Raw genomic sequence first — 21,156 nt, forward strand, 5'->3', positions numbered from 1 at the left:
CCCGGAAGGGAGGAGGGAGAAGGGCAGACACAAGGGACAGGAGAGGGGCTGGACGCCCCGTGAGCCCCAGGCGTGGGGCTGGGGAGCGGGCCTTACCTGAAGCAGGGCAGGTCTGGGAAGGGCAGGGACGGTGGTCTCCAATCCAGGGAGAGGCCGGAGACCAAGGACTAGAAGGGAGGAAGGGGTTTGAAACACCCACGGCCACTGAGGGTGTTCAGAGAGCAGGGATCCCTAGAGACCAGGGCGTGGAGCAACGGAAGGCCCAGGAAACAAGGCAAAAGGTCAGATCCCAGCAGAGGTGAGCTCACTTAACGCTGAGCAGCTCAAAATTCTTTCTACAGATATGTTAATCCATCCCACCCAGTTCAGGCCACCTGGCCCAGGGGTGTGTTTTAGTCACTCAGGTCACTATTTGCAAGCCCATGGACTGTCACCCACCAGGTTCCACTGTCTGTGGGATTTCCCATTACTGGCCTAGGTTGCCATTTCCTTCTGTAGGGGATCTTCCTGAAACAAGGATTGAACCCCAGTCTCCTGTATTGCAGGCAGATTCTTTATCTTCTGAACCACCAGGGAAGCCCTAGGGTCTCCCTACACAGAGTTCTGAGAAGTGCTATCAGCCCATCCAGCCCCGCCCAGCTGCCTCCCAGCAGCCTGGGGTTACAAGGTGACTCTGTTGCCGGTGTGTCAGAGAAAAGAAACTAAACCTGGGATACTTCCAGCTACACGGCTGCCTTTTCCTTGGCGTGCACGTGTGCTCAGCCATGTCCGACTCTTGCGACCCCAGGGACTGTAGCCCACCAGGCTCCTCTGCCCATGGGATTCTCCAGGCAAGAACACTGGAGTGGGTTGCCATTTCCTCCTCCAGGGGATCTTCCCAACCCAGGGATGAAACCCATGTCTCCTGCATTGGCAGGCGAATTCTTTACCACTGAGCCACCAGGGAAGCCTTTCACTTAATCTGTTACGATTTTCCAATTCATATCTGTTAATTTCAGTGAACGAATTGTACCTTTGTTTGGACTCATCTTGGTAAACCTGGGAAGCACAGGTTAGCCCAGAGGGACAAGAATGCTTGGATTGGGAAGTCAACCATGTGGGTCAGACGTGGGAATTTCCTAAAGCAGTGGTTCTTAACTGCAGGTGCCTTCACCCCTCCAAGGGACATCTGGCAAAGTCCGGGGCATTTCCAGCTGTCACAACTAGGGAAGGGGCAGCAGCTAGAGGGTGGAGGCCAGGAACGCTGCTGAACATCCTATAAAGCACAGGTTGGCCCAAAACATCAACAGTGCTGAGATGAAGTGTGTGTGTTCAGTTATTAAGTCATGTCCGACTCTTTGTGACCCCATGGACTGCAGCAGGCCAAGCCTCCCAGTCCTTCATTGTCTCCCAGAGTTTGCTCAAACTCATGTCCATTGAGTTGGTGACTTTTGCCTCTTTTTGCTGCGATGAAGAACTCAACCTAGGAGGGCCTGGCTGGAAGGCATCAGATTAGGCAAGTCTGATCCCGGGTCTCTTGTGCCCACCTCTTTCTCTAGCCTACAGCATCCACTCAGTCGCCGCTAGAAACTTTGATGAGAAGCCCCCAGTGCAGTCCCAAGGCTAGGACTGCTGCCGCAGGCAGGGAGCTAGGTGTGAGCAGAGAAATAGGGGCAGGGGCCAGGTGGCAGGAAATCACGCATCTTCTAAACAGCAGCGGTCCATAAGCAGACAGAGGAAAGCAGAAACCTTCAGACTGATAAGAAACCACACACTTCCGGTGATAAGGGTCCCAGTAGCAGGCAAAGAAAGGCGGGGAGAGGCCAGAATATCTTGAGTCCAAAAACTTTTTGCTCAGTGTGGTGTCGAACACCAACGCCACAACAATTCTGATCACACAGGAACAAAATCCCTCCTCCCTTCTGGAAAATAGAGCTGGGGTGAAAAAGCAGGGAAACTGGCCCCTAAACTCTTTCCCCAGTGATTTCCACCCCTTCATGTGAACACCCCTCATAACCCACTTCCCAAAGAGGCCTGGTGTGGCAGCTCCTCACCGGTCAGCTCTCAGAGGGAGAGTGGATCCACATTAAAATAAACTCTCCCTTTCCTCTCTTAACCTCCCTGCTTTGTCTCTGAATTCTTTCACAACAAAGGAAGAGCCTCAAATTCACCAGCAAGGCAACTGCAGTGAATTGCCTATAACATAACAGCATCTGAAAAGAGGTAAGAGAAACCCAAGTATTGCGAGAGGGCATCAGAGGGCAGACACACTGAAAACATAATCACAGAAAACTAGTCAATCTAATCACACTAGGACCACAGCCTTGTCTAACTCAATGAAACTAAGCCATGCCATGTGGGGCCACCCAAGACGGGCGGGTCATGGTGGAGACGTCTGACAGAATGTGGTCCACTGGAGAAGGGAATGGCAAACCACTTCAGTATTCTTGCCTTGAGAACCCCATGAACAGTATGAAAAGGCAAAATGATAGGCTACTGAAAGAGGAACTCCCCAGGTCGGTAGGTGCCCAAGATGCTGCTGGAGATCAGTGGAGAAATAACTCCAAAAAGAATAAAGGGATGGAGCCAAAGCAAAAACTACCCAGCTGTGGATGTGACTGGTGATAGAAGCAAGATCCGATGCTGTAAAGAGCAATATTGCATAGGAACCTGGAATGTCAGGTCCATGAATCAAGGCAAATTGGAAGTGGTCAAACAAGAGATGGCAAGAGTGAACATCGACATTCTAGGAATCAGCAAACTGAAATGGACTGGAATGGGTGAATTTAACTCAGATGACCATTATATCTACTACTGTGGGCAGGAATCCATTAGAAGAAATGGAGTAGCCATCATGGTCAACAAAAGAGTCTGAAATGCAGTATTTGGATGCAATCTCAAGAAAAGACAGAATGATCTCTGTTCATTTCCAAGGCAAACCATTCAATATCACCATAATCCAAGCCTATGCCCCAACCAGTAACTCTGAAGAAGCTGAAGTTGAACAGTTCTATGAAGACCTACAAGACCTTTTAGAACTAACACCCAAAATAGATATCCTTTTCATTATAGGGGACTGGAATGCAAAAATAGGAAGTCAAGAAACACCTGGAGTAACAGGTAAATTTGGCCTTGGAATACGGAATGAAGCAGGGCAAAGGTTAATAGAGTTCTGCCAAGAGAATGCATTGGTCATAGCAAACACTCTATTCCAACAACACAAGAGAAGACTCTACACATGGACATCACCAGATGGTCAAAACCGAAATCAGATTAATTATATTCTTTGCAGCCAAAGATGGAGAAGCTCTATACGGTCAACAAAAACAAGACCAGGAGCTGACTGTGGCTCAGATCATGAACTCCTTATTACCAAATTCAGACTTAAACTGAAGAAAGTAGGGAAAATCACCAGACCATTCAGGTATGACCTAAATCAAATCCCTTATGAATATACAGTGGAAGTGAGAAATAGATTTAAGGGACTAGATCTGATAGAAAGAGTGCCTGATGAACTATGGATGGAGGTTTGTGACATTGTACAGAGACAGGGATCAAGACCATCCCCATGGAAAAGAAATGCAAAAAAGCAAAATGGCTGTCTGAGGAGGCCTTACAAATAGCTTTGGAAAGAAGAGAAGTGAAAAGCAAAGGAGAAAAGGAAAGATATACCCATCTGAATGCAGAGCTCTAAAGAATAGCAAGGAGAGACAAGAAAGCGTTCCTCAGCGATCAGTGCACAGAAATAGAGGAAAACAACAGAATGGGAAAGACTAGAGATCTCTTCAAGAAAATTAGAGATACCAAGGGAACATTTCATGCAAAGATGGGCTCGATAAAGGACAGAAATGGTATGGACCTAACAGAAGCAGAAGATATTAAGAAGAGATGGCAAGAATACACAGAAGAACTGTACAAAAAGATCTTCAAGACCAAGATAATCATGATGGTGTGATCACTCACCTAGAGCCAGACATCCTGGAATGTGAAGTCAAGTGGGCCTTAGAAAGCATCACTATGAACAAAGCTATTGGAGGTGATGGAATTCCAGTTGAGCTATTTCAAATCCTGAAAGATGATGCTGTGAAAGTGCTGCACTCAATATGCCAGCACATTTGGAAAACTCAGCAGTGGCCACAGGACTGGAAAAGGTCAGTTTTCATTCCAATCCCAGAGAAAGGCAATGCCAAAGAATGCTCAAACTACCACACAATTGCACTCATCTCACATGCTAGCAAAGTAATGCTCAAAATTCTCTAAGCCAGGCTTCAGCAATACGTGAACTGTGAACTTCCAGCTGTTCAAGCTGGTTTTAGAAAAGGCAGAGGAACCAGAGATCAAATTGCCAACATCTGCTGGATCATGGAAAAAGCAAGAGAGTTCCAGAAAAACATCTATTTCTGCTTTATTGACTATGCCAAAGCCTTTGACTGTGTGGATCACAATAAACTGTGGAAAATTCTTCAAGAGATGGGAATACCAGACCACCTTACCTGCCTCTTGAGAAACCTGTATGCAGGTCAGGAAGCAACACTTAGAACTGGACAAGAAACAACAGCCTGGTTCCAAATAGGAAAAGGAGTCCGTCAAGGCTGTATATTGTCATCCTGCTTATTTAACTTATATGCAGAGCACATCATGAGAAACACTGGGCTGGAAGAAACACAAGCTGGAATCAAGATTGCCAGGAGAAATATCAGTAACCTCAGATATGCAGATGACACCACCCTTATGGCAGAAAGTGAAGAGGAACTAAAAAGCCTCTTGATGAAAGTAAAAGAGGAGAGTGAAAAAGTTGGCTTAAAGCTCAACATTCAGAAAACTAAGATAGGGCATCTGGTCCCATCACATCATGGCAAATAAATAGATAGGGAAACAGTGGAAACAGTGTCAGACTTTATTTTGGGGGGCTCCAAAATCACTGCAGATGGTGATTGCAGCTATGAAATTAAAAGACACTTACCCCTTGGAAGGAAAGTTATGACCAACCTAGAGAGCATATTCAAAAGCAGAGACATTACTTTGCCAACTAAGGTCCGTCTAGTCAAGGCTATGGCTTTTCCAGTGGTCATGTATGGATGTGAGAGTTGGACTGTGAAGAAAGCTGAGCACCGAAGAATTGATGCTTTTGAACTGTGGTGTTGGAGAAGACTCTTGAGAGTCCCTTGGACTGCAAGGAAGTCCAACCAGTCCATCCTAAAGGAGATCAGTCCTGGGTGTTCATTGGAAGGACTGATGCTGAAGCTGAAACTCCAATACTTTGGCCACCTGATGTGAAGAGTTGACTCATTGGAAAAGACCCTGATGCTGGGAGGGATTGGGGGCAGGAGGAGAAGGGGATGCCAGAGGATGAGATGGCTGGATGGCATCACCAACTCGACGGACATGAGTTTGAGTGAACTCAGGGAGTTGGTGTTGGACAGGGAGGCCTGGTGTGCTGCGATTCATGGGGTCACAAAGAGTCGGACACAACTGAGCGACTGAACTGAACTAAACTGAAAACAGCGACTGCTATGAAGCAGTAACGGGATTAAGGAAGAAGGTCTGGATAACAGAGCAAGAGATTCTGGAGATGGGCCTCAAAGAGTGATAACATTTGGGAAGGCAGCTGCTCACCACACCTCCTTTCACCTTACTCTTCCCCACAGGAGAGAGAGGTTGTTTTTGTTTTCAGCCTCAACCACGAGGAGATGCTCTGTCATTTACCACCGAGAATAATGTCAGGGAGCTCAAACCAGGGCTCTGTGACAATCTAGTTGCTCAGTCGTGTCCGACTCTTTGCAACCCCGTGGACTGCAGCACACCAGGCCTCCCTGTCCATCACCATCTCCTGAAGTTTGCTTAAACTCATGTCCATTGAGTCGGTGATCCCATTCAACCATCTCATCCTCTGTCGTCCCCTTCTCCTCCTGCTTCAATCTTTCCCAGCATCAGTCTTTCCCATCAGTCTTTCCAGTAAGAGAGGGGAGGGGAAGAACAAGCAGGTGCCCAGTAGGAGGTTTCAGATGTTGCTTTTGCTGTTGTGTGGACGGCTTCTGCATCCTGGGAGGAAGTGCTAGAGAAGGAGACTCTTTAAAATTTCATCAGCCTGGGTTAACCTCTGCCCACAGAGAGGGGACAGCTCAGGAAGGAGATGGGAAAAAGACCAACCTTCACTCAATTCATTTCTCTCCTTCTCTTGTCAAAGTTTGGCCAAGATAAGCACTGGCGGTATCTTTGCTGATAATTCTGTGCCTTTAGACTCTCTAATAGATTTGTTGACAATCAAAAACAGATAAGAAAAGCTGACTCCATCTACCCACAGCCTTGGGAATCATGGAGGGCAGGCATAGCAGGTATTTTATGAGCAACTTCGTGGCAAAGTTCAATCCTTGATTAAAAATTGATTCTGATGGTATCTTTAGGGTTTTCTGTGTATAGTGTCCTGTCACCTGAAAAGAGAGATCTACTTCTTTTCCCATCTGGATTCCTTTCTTTTTCTTCTCTGATTGCCGTCCCTGTGGCTTCCAGAATTATGGTGAATGATAGTGGCAAGAGTGGGCACCCTTGTCTTTGTTCCTCATCTTAGAGGAGATGCCCTCAGTTATTCACCATTGAGAATAATGCCAGGAGCTCAAAGCAGGGCTCTGTGACAATCTAGAGGGGTGGAATGGGGTGGGAGGTGGGAGGGAGGTTCAAGAGGGAGGAGACATATGTATACCTAGGGCTGATTCATGTTGATGTATGGCAGAAAGCAACAGTATATCGTAAAGCAATTATCCTTCCATTAAAAATGAATAAATTAAAAAATAATAATATTTAGACTTCCTTGGTGGTCCACTGGTTCAGACTCACCTCTCCCAATGCAGGGACCCAGGTTCGATCCCTGGTCAGGAAGTTAGATCCCATATGACACAATTAAAAGATCCTGCTAGCCACAACTAAATAAATAGACACATTTATAATAATAATAATGCTTAAGCTGATTATATGTCGAGTTCAGTTCAGTCATGTATTAAAAAAAATTTAAACTGGCTCTGAGCACAGTTCATATTCAATTTAAAGTATGAACTGCACTGTCACTCAGATACTTTAGCCATAGGGCCTGTTCCCTTCCTCCACTGCACCACCTCTTCGGCTAAACCACAACAAAACAACAAAGCTCCCTCAGTCAGTCGGTTCAGTCACTCACTCATGCCTGACTCTTTTCGACCCTGTGGACTGCAGCACACCAGGCCTCCCTGTCCATCACCAACTCCCAGAGCTTGCTCAAACTCATGTCCATTGAGTCGGTGATGTCATCCAGCCGTCTCATCCTCTGTCGTCCCTTCTCCTCCTGCCTTCACTCTTTCCCAACATCAGGGTCTTTTCCAATGAGTCAGCTCTTTACATCAGGTGGCCAAAGGATTGGAGTTTCAGTTTCAGCATCAGTCCTTCCAATGAATAATCAGGACTGATTTCCTTCAGGATGGACTGGTTTGATCTCCTTGCAGTCCAAGGGACTGTCAGGAGTCTTCTCCAACACCACAGTTTAGAAGCATCAATTCTTTGGTGCTCACCTTTCTTTATGGTCCAACCCTCACATCCATACATGACTACTGGAAAAACGACAGCTTTGACTAAACAGACCTTTGTTGGCAAAGTAAAAAAAGTCTCTGCTTCTTAATATGCTCTCTAGGTTGGTCATAACTTTTCTTCCAAGGAGCAAGCGTCTTTTAATCTCATGGCTGCAGTCACCATCTGCAGTGATTTTGGAGCTCAAGAAAATAGTCTGTCTCTGTTTCCATTGTTTCTCCATCTATTTGCCATGAAGTGATAGGACCAGATGCCATGATCTTAATTTTTTTAATGCTGAGTTTTAAGTCAGTTTTTCACTCTCCTCTTTCACTTTCATCAAGAGGCTCTTAGTTCCTCTTGGCTTTCTGCCATAAGGGTGGTGTCATCTGCATATGTGAGATTATTGATATTTCTCCAGGCAGTCTTGATTCCAGCTTGTGCTTCTTCCAGCCCAGCGTTTCTCATGATGTACTCTGCATATAAGTTAAATAAGCAGGGTGACAATATACAGCCTTGACGTACTCCTTTTCCTATTTGGAACCAGTCTGTGGTTTCTTGTCCAGGTCTAACTGTTGCTTCCTGACCTGCATACAGGTTTCTCAAGAGGCAGGTAAGGTGGTCTGGTATTCTTGTCTCTTTCAGAATTTTCCACAGTTTGTTATGATCCATACAGTCGAAGGCTTTAGCATAGTCTAATAAAGCAGAAGTAGATGTTTTTCCAGAACTCTCTTGCCCTTTCAATGATCCAACTGATGTTGGCAATTTGTTCTCTGGTTCCTCTGCCTTTTCTAAAACCAGTTTGAACATCTGGAAGTTCTCGGTTCACATACTATTGAAACCTCGCTTGGAGAATTTTGAGCTATTGTGAGCTACTATAAAGCAATTATCCTTCAATTAAAAATGAATAAATTTTTTTGCTATTGGGTGAGATGAGTGTAATTGTGCAACAGTTTGAACATTCTTTGGCATTGCCTTTCTTTGGGATTGGAATGAAAACTGACATTTTCCAGTCCTGTGGCCACTGCTGAGTTTTCCAAATGTGCTGGCATATTGAGTGCAGCACTTTCACAGCATCGCCTTTTAGGATTTGAAAGAGCTCAACTGGATTCCATCACCTTCACTAGTTTTGTTCATAGTGATGCTTCCTAAGCCCCACTTGACTTCACATTCCAGGATGTCTGGCTCTAGGTGAGTGATCACACCATCATGGTTATATGGGCCATGAAGATCTTTTCTGAACAGTTCTTCTGTGTATTCTTGCCACCTCTTCTAATATCTTCTGCATCTGTTAGGTCCATACCATTTCTGTCCTTCATTGTACCCATCTTTGCATGAAATGTTCCCTTGGTATCTCTAATTTTCTTGAAGAGATCTCTAGCCTTTCCCATTCTGTTGTTTTCCTCTATTTTTGTGCACTGATCGCTGAGGAAGGCTTTCTTATCTCTCCTTACTATTCTTTGGAACTCTGCGTTCAGATGGGTATATCTTTCCTTTTCTTCTTTAACCACCTCTATGGCTAAACCACAACAAAACAACAAAGCTCCCTGAAAACTATTAAAGTAGCTTGTCTTAGAAGTACTGCTATAAGTTCCCTCCCACCTCAAGTTCTAAATTACTATTCTCTCTTCCAGAATTTCTGAAGCTCCTAAAACCTAGGGTGAAAGGCATGCAACGCAAGGTCCACATGGTAGGGAGCTGTTGAGACTGAGGAAGCACTGCGTGTCTAAATCCCAGGCTGGCCCTGCGCACAGATGCAAGATGATGCCACTGAAATGGGGGGTTGGCGGTGGGGAGCGGTACCATAGTCTTGAGTCCAGTCTCAGTTCTGTTTCAGTTACTTATTATGACGTTAGGTGAGTAACATACTCTCATCTTTACTTTCTCTCTCTATCAAATGGAGAGAGATAACAGTTTTGACCTGCTCTGTTTGTTACGAGGATAAAGGGAATGAAGAAGTGTGAGGTCTCTGTAACTGACTAGCCCATGAGGTGCCCTCAGCCAGGTGGGCTGCTATGATTCTCACATATACCACACAGGTTGGCGGGTCACCTCAGCATCTCTGATCGCTTCTGTAGGTTACCCTTCATCCCCCAGACTAAGGAATACTCTCCTGCAGGAAATTCAGTGTCAGGAAGTGTCCTTCCAACTGGGAAGGTCACAATGTGCCTCTTCTGCGGATCCTACGTAGAAATGACCATGGAACAGCCATTCGGTATGACCCAAGGTCAGAGGGGAGAGACCTCTGCCAACCAGTTATCTGGAACAACTTCCTGCCAAAGGGAGAGGCTGACCTCATCTGCAATCAGAATAACAAAGAAGGGGAATCTGCTAAGTGTTTGCTCTGAAGGTCAGGCGGGCACCGGAGGGGGTGTTCCGGATGAACTTTGTTAGGTTGCCCATATAATTTCCTGCTGAAGGTAGAAATTACAAGGGGCCAAACAATCCTGCTGAGAGGAGCTCCACGACAGCGGGAAATACAAACAGGAAGCTCTGTAACAAGTTTAAATACTTATTTAACATAATTTATTGGGGACATTTGGATTTAAGGTGTTGAAACCCACTTGCTTTTGTAGAATGAGACACAGGCTTGCAATGCCTTATGGGAAATCTAATGACCGGGGACTCTGTAGTAAAGCAATGGGCATATAATTTCGATGCAGTTGGGAGCTTGTCCCTTAAAAATGTCCTATTTTGAGTCCATCTGGAGGGAGCTGTAGTCCCACGGAAGTCTACAAGGAACTCACTCTGAGGGAACTTTGAGACATGATCTCACTCAGCTTGTGCTTTTCAGACAGAGAATTTATAAGCCTGCTGCACATTGTGTCTCTGTGTCTGCAGGGTCAAAACCTCACTTCTTCCATTCAGTTAGCCAACAAATGTTTACTGACATCAGACATATGCCCAACCAGTGAGGAAGACACAAGAAAATTATAAGATGAACAGTCAACTGCTAAGCACTCCACCTCTCTGCCCAGAACAATCTATGTATAGAACTGTTCAATGAAAGAAGCACAATACCCTTTGTAAGTATCAGTTTAGTTGCTCAGTCGTGTCCGATTCTTTGTGACCCCATGGACTGCAGCACGCCAGGCTTCCCTGTCCATCACCAACTCCCAGAGCCTGCTCAAACTCACGTCCAGCAAGTCGGTGATGCCATCCAACCATCTCATCCTCTGTCGTCCCCTTCTCCTCCTGCCTTCAATCTATCCCAGTCCCTGTCCCTGTATGTATATGTGTGTGTGTGTGTATATGTGAACTGAAAGTTGCTCAGTCATGTCCAGCTGTTTGCGACCCCAAGGTCTATACAGTCAATGGAATTCTCCAGGCCAGGGATACTGGAGTGGGTAGCCTTTCCCTTCTCCAGGGGATCTTCCCAACCCAGGGATTGAACTGAGGTCTGCCACATTGCAGGTGGATTCTTTACCAGCTGAGCCACAAGGGAAGCCCAAGAATACTGGAGTGGGTAGCCTATCCCTTCTCCAGCAGATCTTCCTGACCCAGGAAATGAACCGGGGTCTCCTGCATTGCAGATGGATTCTTTACCAACTGAGCTATCAGGGAAGAAAAACAGAATATTACTCAGCCATTCAAGAGAATGAAATGTGGCCATCTGCAGCAACATGACAGACCTAGAGATCATCATACTGAGTGAAGTAAATCAGGTAGAGAAAGACAAATATTATATCACATTACTTATATCTGGAATCTAAAAAATAAGTAATACAAATCAATTTATTTACGAAACAGTAACAAGACTCGCGGGCATAGAAAACAAACTTATAGCGACCGAAAGGGAAAGGGGAAGAGGAGGGATAAACTAGGAACATGAGAGTCATAGATACACACTGCTGCTGCTGCTGCTAAGTCGCTTCACTACTCTCCATTAAACAGACAAAGAGTAAGGATTTGCTGTATAGCCTGTGGAACTCTTTTCAGTAATAATAAGTTTAATTTACAATAACCCACAATGGAAAAGAATCTGAAGTTGTACACTTGAAACTAACACAATATTGCAAATCAACTACGGTTTAATAATAGTAATAAAGCCAGTACTCGCTGGTTTAAGGGACTGTTTCTCCATCTTTTCCCCTGCAAGTCTCTGAGCTTCTTCAAGGAGGAATTAGTTGCCTATTTATTGCCACATCCGTAATATATAGTGTCTGACACATACTAATATCATTTGTGAGTGAACGCATAAGTGGATGGATGATACAGGAATGAATGAGTGACGACTGAAAGGAAGAACCAAAGGTTAAAGGAAGAAGCAAAGCAAATCAGGTTGGAGGAACAAACACAAGTAGGAAATCTTTGTGGAGAAAGTCTTAAACAATAAAGGAAAACAGGTTAGAGAGACTGTTCCATCATAGCTTTCACCAAAATTTGCTCTTATTTTGATATTCAGGCACTCAAAGAAAACGGAGATCAGCCAGTCACCATCTTGGGCTCCAAAGTCACTGTGGACGGTGACTGCAACCACTAAATTAAAAGACGTTTACTGCTTGGAAGGAAGGTGATGACCAACCTAGATGGCATATTCAAAAGCAGAGACATGACTTTGTCGACAAAGGTCTGTTTAGTCAAGGCTATGGTTTTTCCAGCGGTCATGTATGGATGTGAGAGTTGAACTAGAAAGAAAGCTGAGCGCCAAAGAATTGATGCTTTTGAACTGTGGTGTTGGAGAAGACTCTTGAGAGTCCCTTGGACTGCAAGGAGCTCCAACCAGTCCATCCTAAAGGAAATCAGTCCTGAATATTCATTGGAAGGACTGATGCTGAAGCTGAAGCTCCAATACTTTGGCCACCTGATGCGAAGAGTCGACTCATTAGAAAAGACCCTGATGCTGGGAAAGATTGAAGGCAGGAGGAGAAGGGGACAACAGAGGATGAGATGGTTGGATGGCATCACGGACTCGATGGTCTTGAGTTTGAGCAAGCTCTGGGAGATAGTGAAAGACAGGCAAGCCTGGCGTGCTGCAGTCCGTGGAGTTGCAAAGAGTCTGATACAATGTCTGAACAATAAGCTATTTACACGTAATAAATGCACATAAATACTGTGAAAAGAGCAAGTTCATGATTTAAGCTTCCTCTTTCCCACCAGCTTAGCAGTGATCCTCCTTGGTTCCTACATGAAGCCAAATGTCCAAGTTACAAAGTTCACAACCGAATTTTGCCCTGGGATGAAGCTTCTTGAATTAGCATTGCACAAACTCTATGGGACGTAGATGGTTTTTAAGCCAGGCTTGACTACATTTGAACCCTGAGGTGTCCAAAACCATTCAGAACTATGAATACAGTGTATTGCCATGCCCATGAGACCTCTTTTTCGGAATACAGCAGATCAAACAAAATATAGTAAGCGTGCCCAGTGCTCACCTGAGCACCCCACAATTGAAAGCAACAGCAATGGTCAGTATTATTAGAATGCCATTGTGGGTGTGGGGGCTTCCTTTCCCAAATTTCTCACTTCTTTTAAGTCTGATTTAAGTCTAGCCTTCACTTCTTGGGAGTTTCAACTCAACAATAACTGGGTTAGGAAGGATTCTGCATTCTATTTACAGGGACTCAGATGGTAAAGAATCTGCCTGCAATGCTGAAGACCCAGGTGCAATCTCTTGGCCAGGAAGATCATCTGTAGAAGGGAATGACTACCCTCTCCAGTATTCTTGCCTGGAGAATTCCACAGACAGAGGAGCCTGGCAGGTTATAGTCTATAGTGTGGCGAAGAGTTGGACACGACTGAGTGACTAACACTTTTTCACTTTTTCTACCCGTCTTGCTCTGAGTTAAACAAAATCCTGTCCCTGAATCACAACCGGTTCTCTCCACACCAGTTCTCTCCACCTGGCCCATTCCAGACTAAAGACGGACTTCTCCCTGCTTCAGACAAGAACCTTGACCCAGGACCCATCGCCCACCACCATCCTTGTTACCTGGGACACCTTTGCCTCTTCCCCTAGAATCATCTGTCTCTTCTCCTTCAAACCTTCAACGTCAACATCCTCATAATATTCTTCCCAGACTTATTGCATCTCACTTCTCTCTTGCCCCGCCTCCTTCTTTCCAACTGTGTGCCCACCTACTCACATTGTCATCGGTTTGACAAATTTTAAACTTGAGACCACAGACCACCACTTCTATTATCTTCACAAACTTGACAGCGTCCAGTTTAGAGCCATGCAATCCCACCAGTGGTGAATGACTAACTCCAACCTCACCAGGTATTTCCTCAGCACCGCCTCTATCCACCCTTTCAGGGGACTCAGAATTGGCTTTGCATCCATAGCTCCATTGACCTTCCCCAGGTCAAGGGTGTTTGCTCCATGGACGCACGCCGCTGATCCTTCATCGACCCTACCCAGGTCAAGAGTGTTAAGTTTTTAAGTTCTACTCAGTCCAATTACAGGACAGTGTGATTCTTTCTCTTTTTTTGGCTGAAATGACAAACAATTCTTGCTACTTTTCCTTTGAACCCCATCCTACAAGGCTTTTTGCTGTGAAACTCCTAGATTTGGAAGCTCAGGAGTGCCCCATCACACTTGACATGCACACTGTCCATCTATCTGGCAGGGTCACGTGGTCCATCTGATGTGGCTGATCTACCTCCGAGATCCGTGAGGACATCTTCAGGCTGGTAAACAGTAACCGAGCCTGACTGCTTCCCACACTCTTTGCAAACCTACACTCCAACTATTTATATATATTAGCCTGGGCTTTTCAAAACGATCATCTTATTTTTTAATGACACTTTTGTGTGCTTTATGCCTCTAAACTAGCTCTCTTTATTAAGTCCCGCTAGTTTTGTGCCATGCTATTTTTCAGATAACTTTTGTATCTGTAATACTTAAGACCTCTTGTCCTATAAGTTTTATAAGTCATAGAAAAGACCATGCTGAGATAAGGATCTTGGCAAGCAGAACCTCATTAAACCACCCCTTCTTCCTGCTTCCCTGGGGAGTGGGGGAGGGGAGGGGGAGTACTGGGAGGTTTCCAAGTGATGCTTTCTGATGTCTACCAGGAAGGCATTGTGAGGGCTAAGCCACCTTCACAAATCTTTATCCGAAACTACAGATAATTTTAAGACTCAAGGGTGATATGACTGTTGATCCATTCTATAAATCCTAATTTGGTAATTCAGGACACCCCTTAAAAGAATGGTGTCCGTTATCAAACATCTCAGATGCACTGAATGAAAACTGTCAGCCTGACTCCTACCCGTTAATAAGCCGATTTGGACTAGTCTGTTCAACAGATGGGTCACTTGATTTTACTTATATTTAACTTTGCCTGTTACTAGGTAGATGATACTTTCTTCTCTCTGCTTTATATTTTCCTTGAAAACCAACTCTTTTTCCCTCCATAGAGGATATTAAGAAGATTTAGTAGTTTTAACTTAGGGCTTGACTTGCCCCTGATGTCCCTGCCCTACTAGCCCCCGCCCCACACAATCACACACATCACATACACACCAGACACTTTCTCCCTTAACTCATGATAGATACTTTTTTTTTTTCCTGCTGAGAATGCTTAACTAACAGTCATAGATGAGTTCATTCTTTCCCAGTTTTGAAAAAGAAGACCCTCACCTTAAGGGGAGGGGACAGCCCCTGATCCCTATTAGAAAGATACCAAAAAAAATGAGAACCCTGCTGGTAGTTACTTGTTGAACTTAAATTGTGTGCTAAGTAAGTTCAGACTAGAACAAAGACCCCTCTTTTAAATATTTAGACTCTTAAGCAAACCTGGGCAGAAAATAACATATCTGTCAGTGGACTCTTAAACACCCTCTCAAACTTTTCTCCAGGATCTCATCTCCTCTAAAGAAGTAAGTGCTACCCACCCACCCCCAACCTCTTTAGTTAGATCACGGATTTAACATCACGTCTTGAGAACAGTTTAGGTTTTCCAGAAAGACCAGAAACGGAAGCCTTACAGAAACATCAAATCACTGTTTTTCTGATTCCCAGATATGATGAAAAAATTTCATAGGCTGAAAATTAAGTAAATAAAGACGTAAGTATAAAAGCCTGTTGCCTTGACAACTCCCCTCCCCCAGCCCGCCTGTAATAGGGAAAAACCAAAACGGGGGGTGAGGACGGATAGCCACGAAGCCAGGCTGCCTCTGAGCAGCCCCGGGCGAGAACCCGCGCGCGGAGAGCCGCCGACGCGGAGCAAACACAAATAAAGCGATGGGTAGAGGGGATGCATTTGGTGTAGTCTTTTTGTGGTTGCCATAGAAACGCCAGAGACGGAAGAACATGTTGCCTGACACAAAAAGAGACCGATCGGTAACAGGAACCTTCGCCCCAGCTTCATCTATTGCAGAGAAAATTCTTTCACCCGAGGCGGGGAGGTGGAGGGAGGTGGGGTGGGGGATGGCTGGACAGGGGTGGGGAAATGAACCCCAGCGCAGCAGCTCTGCATCCCAAGGCGCACAGACACGCTCCCCCCGGCTGAGCACAAAGAGATGGTCCTTGTGCGGCGGCAAAGCCCCTCCACGTTCCCGCGGTCGCCTCACTTCCTTCTCCGCCTTCCTCGCCTCCTCTCGCTTACCTACCCCTTCCAGAGGTTTTAGGGAAATCCAGCCAAGGAGAGAAATAACGAGGGAGAGACAGAGGGGCGCACACATCCGCCACGCCCAGAGGTGAAGCCGCCTGCAAACAGCACGAACCGCAGATACCTCCTTTCTGGCAGCCCTGGACACGTGGACTTAGAGATCGGAAACTGAAGGGAGCAGGCTGGGGTGCAGAAATTGCCACTAGTTTATAGGCGCTGTAAGACAGCCAACGCTGGAAAGAAAAAAGCGAGACTCCACCCATTGGGTGGACCCTTCGGGAAAGAAAAAAAAAAAAAAGTGGTCCTCAGCTGACGTCTCTCCCCACCCCATGTCACTTCCTTTTAAAGCTACAATTTAGCAGTTACGGGGAGGGAGAGACGAGCTGCTGTAACATGAGTCTCTCCCCCTCCCCTTGCAATTAATGTAAGGAAGTGCTTCGGTAGGCTTCACGTTTGCAATCTCTGGCCGGAGAACCTGCCAGAATCGGAAACAAAGCCCGCTAGGTGGCCTTTTCCTTTCTCGCTCGCGCCTCGCAAATCCTGTTGCATCCTTGCGCCGACATGGCTCCTCCAACCTCAGCTCGGACCGAGCCGGCCTCGGCTGGGCTGAGACTTGGAAACTGCCTGCTCTCGTGTTTGGTAAAAGACCTGCACTTTGTAATGCCCCTCTCCCGTCTCACTCGTACGCGGTGCGGGAAAACATGGCATTCCACTCGGAGGAGCCCCAAAGCACCTTCGGCCCAAATTATACTGAAAACTCCAGCGATCTGAGGTGTTAAGAACTGGGGAAAAGAGGCTTGGAGGTCGATGAATTTTCTCCCCGCAAAGCAGCCGCCAGGGTTGATTGCCTGCGCGCGCGCGCGCGCGCACACCGGACACAGGCACGTGGCATTTGCACCCAGTGTTAGGGTCTGGGCAGACCTTAACAATAAAATAGTGCCCTCATAACTCTGAAAGAGGGCGGGGCTGTCGGATCCCCGGAAATGCCAGGTCTCCAACACGCCTAAAAAACTCTTTCCGCCTCCAAAGAGTTAAGGTGCGTGCCCTTCAAATGCTCTCTATTAGAACCATCGGCACAAATAATATTTGGGAATTAAAGTATGATTCCTATGTTCACCCCCATTCTTTAGATGTTTACAATCCACAGGGGAATAAAATAAAATGTTCACAAATAACTAGACCATATTGCAGAATTACTGAGAGCTACCAAAGTGCTAAAAACAGCGTGCCATGAGAAAACAGAAAGGGAAAGAGCTCTTTTGGGTTATGCTGAGGGGAAAAAAAAAAAAAAGAAAGCATTCATAATTCAGCAAACCGTGGTTTGGACTGGATCCTATAGGGTGTGCGGTGTTTTGATAGTCTGCCATTGTAAGAGGGAAATAAATGAATGGGGATGGAGAAGATTGAGAGGGATGAAGGCCATCGGAGGCATAAACAAGGACCAGAACAGGAAACCCATTTGTATCAATGGTTTATTTTAATATTTATGTGTAAATAAATTTGACCACGTAGACATGTTTATAAAAGATGTTTGCAAGAAGTTTTTGCAGCCAATGCAATTTAAAGAGTTCTCATGACTTTTCAAATTATGTTTTAAAATCCATTCGTTTCCAGTTTTTCAAAGCCCTTCTCAAGTAGAATTAGACTGATGGTCTTCCATATTTGAATTCTGAATGGGGATATATTTCAAAATCTGTGCTATATTAAGTGGCTCAGCTCGTAAAGAACCCATGTGGGGAAGATCCCTTGAAATAGGAAATGGCAACCCACTCCAGTATTCGTGCCTGGAGAATCCATGGACCTCTGTGAGACTGGTGAAGTACAGTCCATGGGGTCGCAAAGAATCAGAGGCAACTGAGCGTGCTTGGATGTGTGTACACACACACACGCAACTACCAGTACAGCCAGTGATTTCAATAGAAACCATTTGAAATTAAAGTTTTTGACAGTTGCAAGTCTTATTCTGATCATAATACTTGTATGTCTTTATTCCATTAAGATTATCATTATTATTATGATTGCTACTTTCACACTGCCTATTTAGATGATGTTACTCACAATAGTCTCAGTAGATATAAATATGGGAGGAAAAAGACTACGTCTAAAAATTTAAAGTGGAAATACAACCTTCTAGAATTAAATCCTATAAGCTTTAATCACGGTCCCATTTAGAGACGCTCCTTATTTTAGACATCCTGATTTAGCTATTTCTATCTGAACAAAGCATTGTGAAAATTTCCAGATCACAATCTAACGATTCAGTTCAACAAATACTTTTTGAGAATCTGTGCTAGTTGCTGAAAATACAAAAACACAGACAAGACATGGGCGTTGCCCCAGGGGGCTCAGTCTTAGGAAAGAAAGGACTGTAAACAGTTAAGATACAATGCGATAAGGACTTGCCTCGTGGCTTAGACAGTAAAGCGTCTGCCTACAATGCGGGAGACCTGGGTTCGATCCCTGTGTCTGGAAGATCCGCTGGAGAATTCCATGGACAGAGGAACCTGGCGGGTTATAGAGTCAGACGTGACTGAGCGACTAAAACAAAAAGCAAATACATTCTTCTAGGTGTGTGGTGAGTTGAATAGCATTCCCCCTCCTCCCTAAATTTACATCCACACAAGACCTCAGAATGTGACCTTATTCGGTAATGTAATTAGCTAAGCTGTGTTGTGCTGGACGAGGATGAGACCTAAATCCAATGACTGGTGTCCTAGGAAACACACATTGTGCAAAAAGGTCACTGAACTGCTAATGACTTTTTTTCTGAACTGTGAGATTGAGGGTCATTTTTATTTGCTTTTTGTATTTTATAGTATTTCAAAATTTTTCTACAATGAGTATTTACAACTTTTATGTTAAAAATGATCATGATTAAAAAACAGAAGACTCAAGGTTTCTAAAGTCTTAGTGTTCTAGCAATTTAGGACAGAAGCAAAGAATGATAGATGATGATTATGACATGTTTAATCCCCAAAAAGAAGTATCCTCAGAACCCTCTGTTAAAGGTTGAATGTCACGTGTTTTAGAAAAGTTTCTTTTAGCCTAAATTCTGGTACTTCGAATGATGAATATCATGGATATAAAGTGTTAACTTACCTGCTATATATTTAGCTGTCATGCTAGGTGGTTATCAATGACATTATTTCAAACAGCCTTTTCTCTTAACACACTGACAATACTTTTCTTTCTTTTCATTTGGCTTATGCTATAAACATGAATATAGTAGCTATATCCATATAGATCTGTATACACAGTTTGAAAATTTCCACAGTTGTAAAATACAAACATATTACAGACTTGTGATTATAATGACCTTATTGTATGCTGTATTAGGAATTGCTACTGTTTTGACGCAACAAAGAAAAGATGTAAATAATAAATTCAACTTGATATTGGGGTCTTTAATACATTTACATTAAATGTAATGTAATACATTTAATACATTTACATTTATAGTTGCATATTTCAAGCATTTCTAATTGAGTCTTACAAATATGTCACATACATCACAACCAACCAGCAATCTCTTACGGTTATGTTGCTATTATTACAATCATTTTAAGTACATTCGAATAACTAACTTTACCTATCACTGGTGGTGTTAGTGGCAAATAAAGAACCTGCCTGCTGATGCAGGAGACATAAGAGACATGGGTTCAATCGCTGGGTCGGGAAGATCCCCTGGAGGAGGGGATGGCAACCCACTCCAGTATTCTTGCCTGGAGAATCCCCTGGACAGAGAGAGGAGCCTGGCAGGCTACAGTCCTTGGGGTTGCAAAGAGTCGGACACGACTGAGTGAGCACACATGCATGAGGAAAGCACGGAGAATTAGGCAGGATTCCTTCCTGATCAATAATGATGACAACCTAAGGCATTCTTCAAATACTGAGGTCCATTGACCAGCTCTCACTGTATCTTAACTCATAATGTTTCTTGAAATCTCTTACAAATTGGTCTCAGCTCCTTTCTCTTTGGACCGCTCAGGGTCTGTTCAGCCTGGCAGAGATGATCCTGGGAAGTCATTCATTCCCTCCTCCTGTATCCAGGCGCTGAGCGACTGGACATCAAATGAGGCAGGAGCAAATCTACCACAACAGGAGGAGCTGGATTCAAATCAGTTAATGCTCAGCTCACGGGCAGCAAATGGAAAAAGATCCCAGCTTCACTATCTGATGTTAAAGGAAGGAAGTGTTAGTCACTCAGTGGACTCTTTGCAATCCCGTGGACAATAGCCCACCAGGCTCCTTGGCCCATGGGATTCTCCAGGCTAGACTACTGGAGTAGGTTGCCATTTCCTTCTCAGAGGATCTTCCCAAAAAGGGATTGAACCCAGTTTTCCTGCACTGCAGGCAGATGTTTTACTGTCTAAGCCACCAGGGAAGCCCAGTTTTAAAGGATGTCATACAAAAGAATACTGCGACTTAGCCCTCCCATTCTTTGCAGCTGGGTAGAAAGAAAGCACACCACTTCAAGCAGTGTTTCACTCTGGGTGATTTTCAGCCCTTGTACTGTACATGTTGTGTGATTTTTTTTTAAATTCATTAATTTTTTGTCTGCTTCCTGATAGTCATTGCGTCACGCCGAATTTTTCGTTGTGGCCTGTGAACTGTACAGTTCCCACGCGCAGGCTTAGTTCCTCTGAGGAATGTGGGATCTTAGTTCCCTGGCCAGGAATTGAGCCCACGTGTGCTGCATAGCCCAGCGGATTCTTAAATCACTGAACCACCAGGGAGGTCCCCATACTGTGTGATTTTTTAAAAATTTTGAAAAGTATGGGTTACCTTTATAAACAGAGAACTGAAGCATTTATTAAAAATAAATATTGTTCTCAAGTGATGATATAATGCTTTTCTTTTTTTAATATTTATTTTTATTTATTTATTTGGGTTGGATTTTTTAGCTGTAGCATTTAAACTCAGTTGCCGCATGTGGGATCTAGTTCCCCAGCCAGGGACTGAACCTGGGTCCCTGCATTGGAAGTGCAGAGTCTTAGCCACTGGACCACCAGGGAAGTCCCTGGATAATGCTTTTCTTTATTTGGCAAGTTATAGCCTAGCAGCACCTTGGTGTGTGTCAGTCGCTGAG

At 44.7% G+C, this 21,156-nt stretch overlaps 1 protein-coding gene and 1 non-coding gene across 4 annotated transcripts in view; both read right to left on the reverse strand.

Annotated features, from left to right (window-relative positions):
* Positions 1-16,323, reverse strand: part of AGPAT4 (1-acylglycerol-3-phosphate O-acyltransferase 4) — a 140,901-nt gene extending 124,578 nt beyond the window's left edge. Inside the window, exon 1 of one of the 3 annotated variants that reach the window (XM_005684959.3) lies at positions 16,192-16,323. Coding sequence is in view for 1 of the 3 variants with exons in the window: in XM_005684957.3 (XP_005685014.2) it covers positions 16,065-16,140 (76 nt within the window). In the remaining 2 variants the exon portion in view is untranslated. Of the gene's footprint in view, positions 1-16,064 lie in introns of all 3 variants that reach the window. The other 2 variants (XM_005684958.3, XM_005684957.3) reach the window with 2 other exon arrangements.
* On the reverse strand, positions 21,011-21,082 carry TRNAG-UCC. Its single transcript has one exon. It is a non-coding gene; the product is annotated as a tRNA-Gly (tRNA).

The sequence above is a fragment of the Capra hircus genome, chromosome 9 (assembly GCF_001704415.2).
Source record: "Capra hircus breed San Clemente chromosome 9, ASM170441v1, whole genome shotgun sequence".
NCBI lineage: Eukaryota > Metazoa > Chordata > Mammalia > Artiodactyla > Bovidae > Capra > Capra hircus.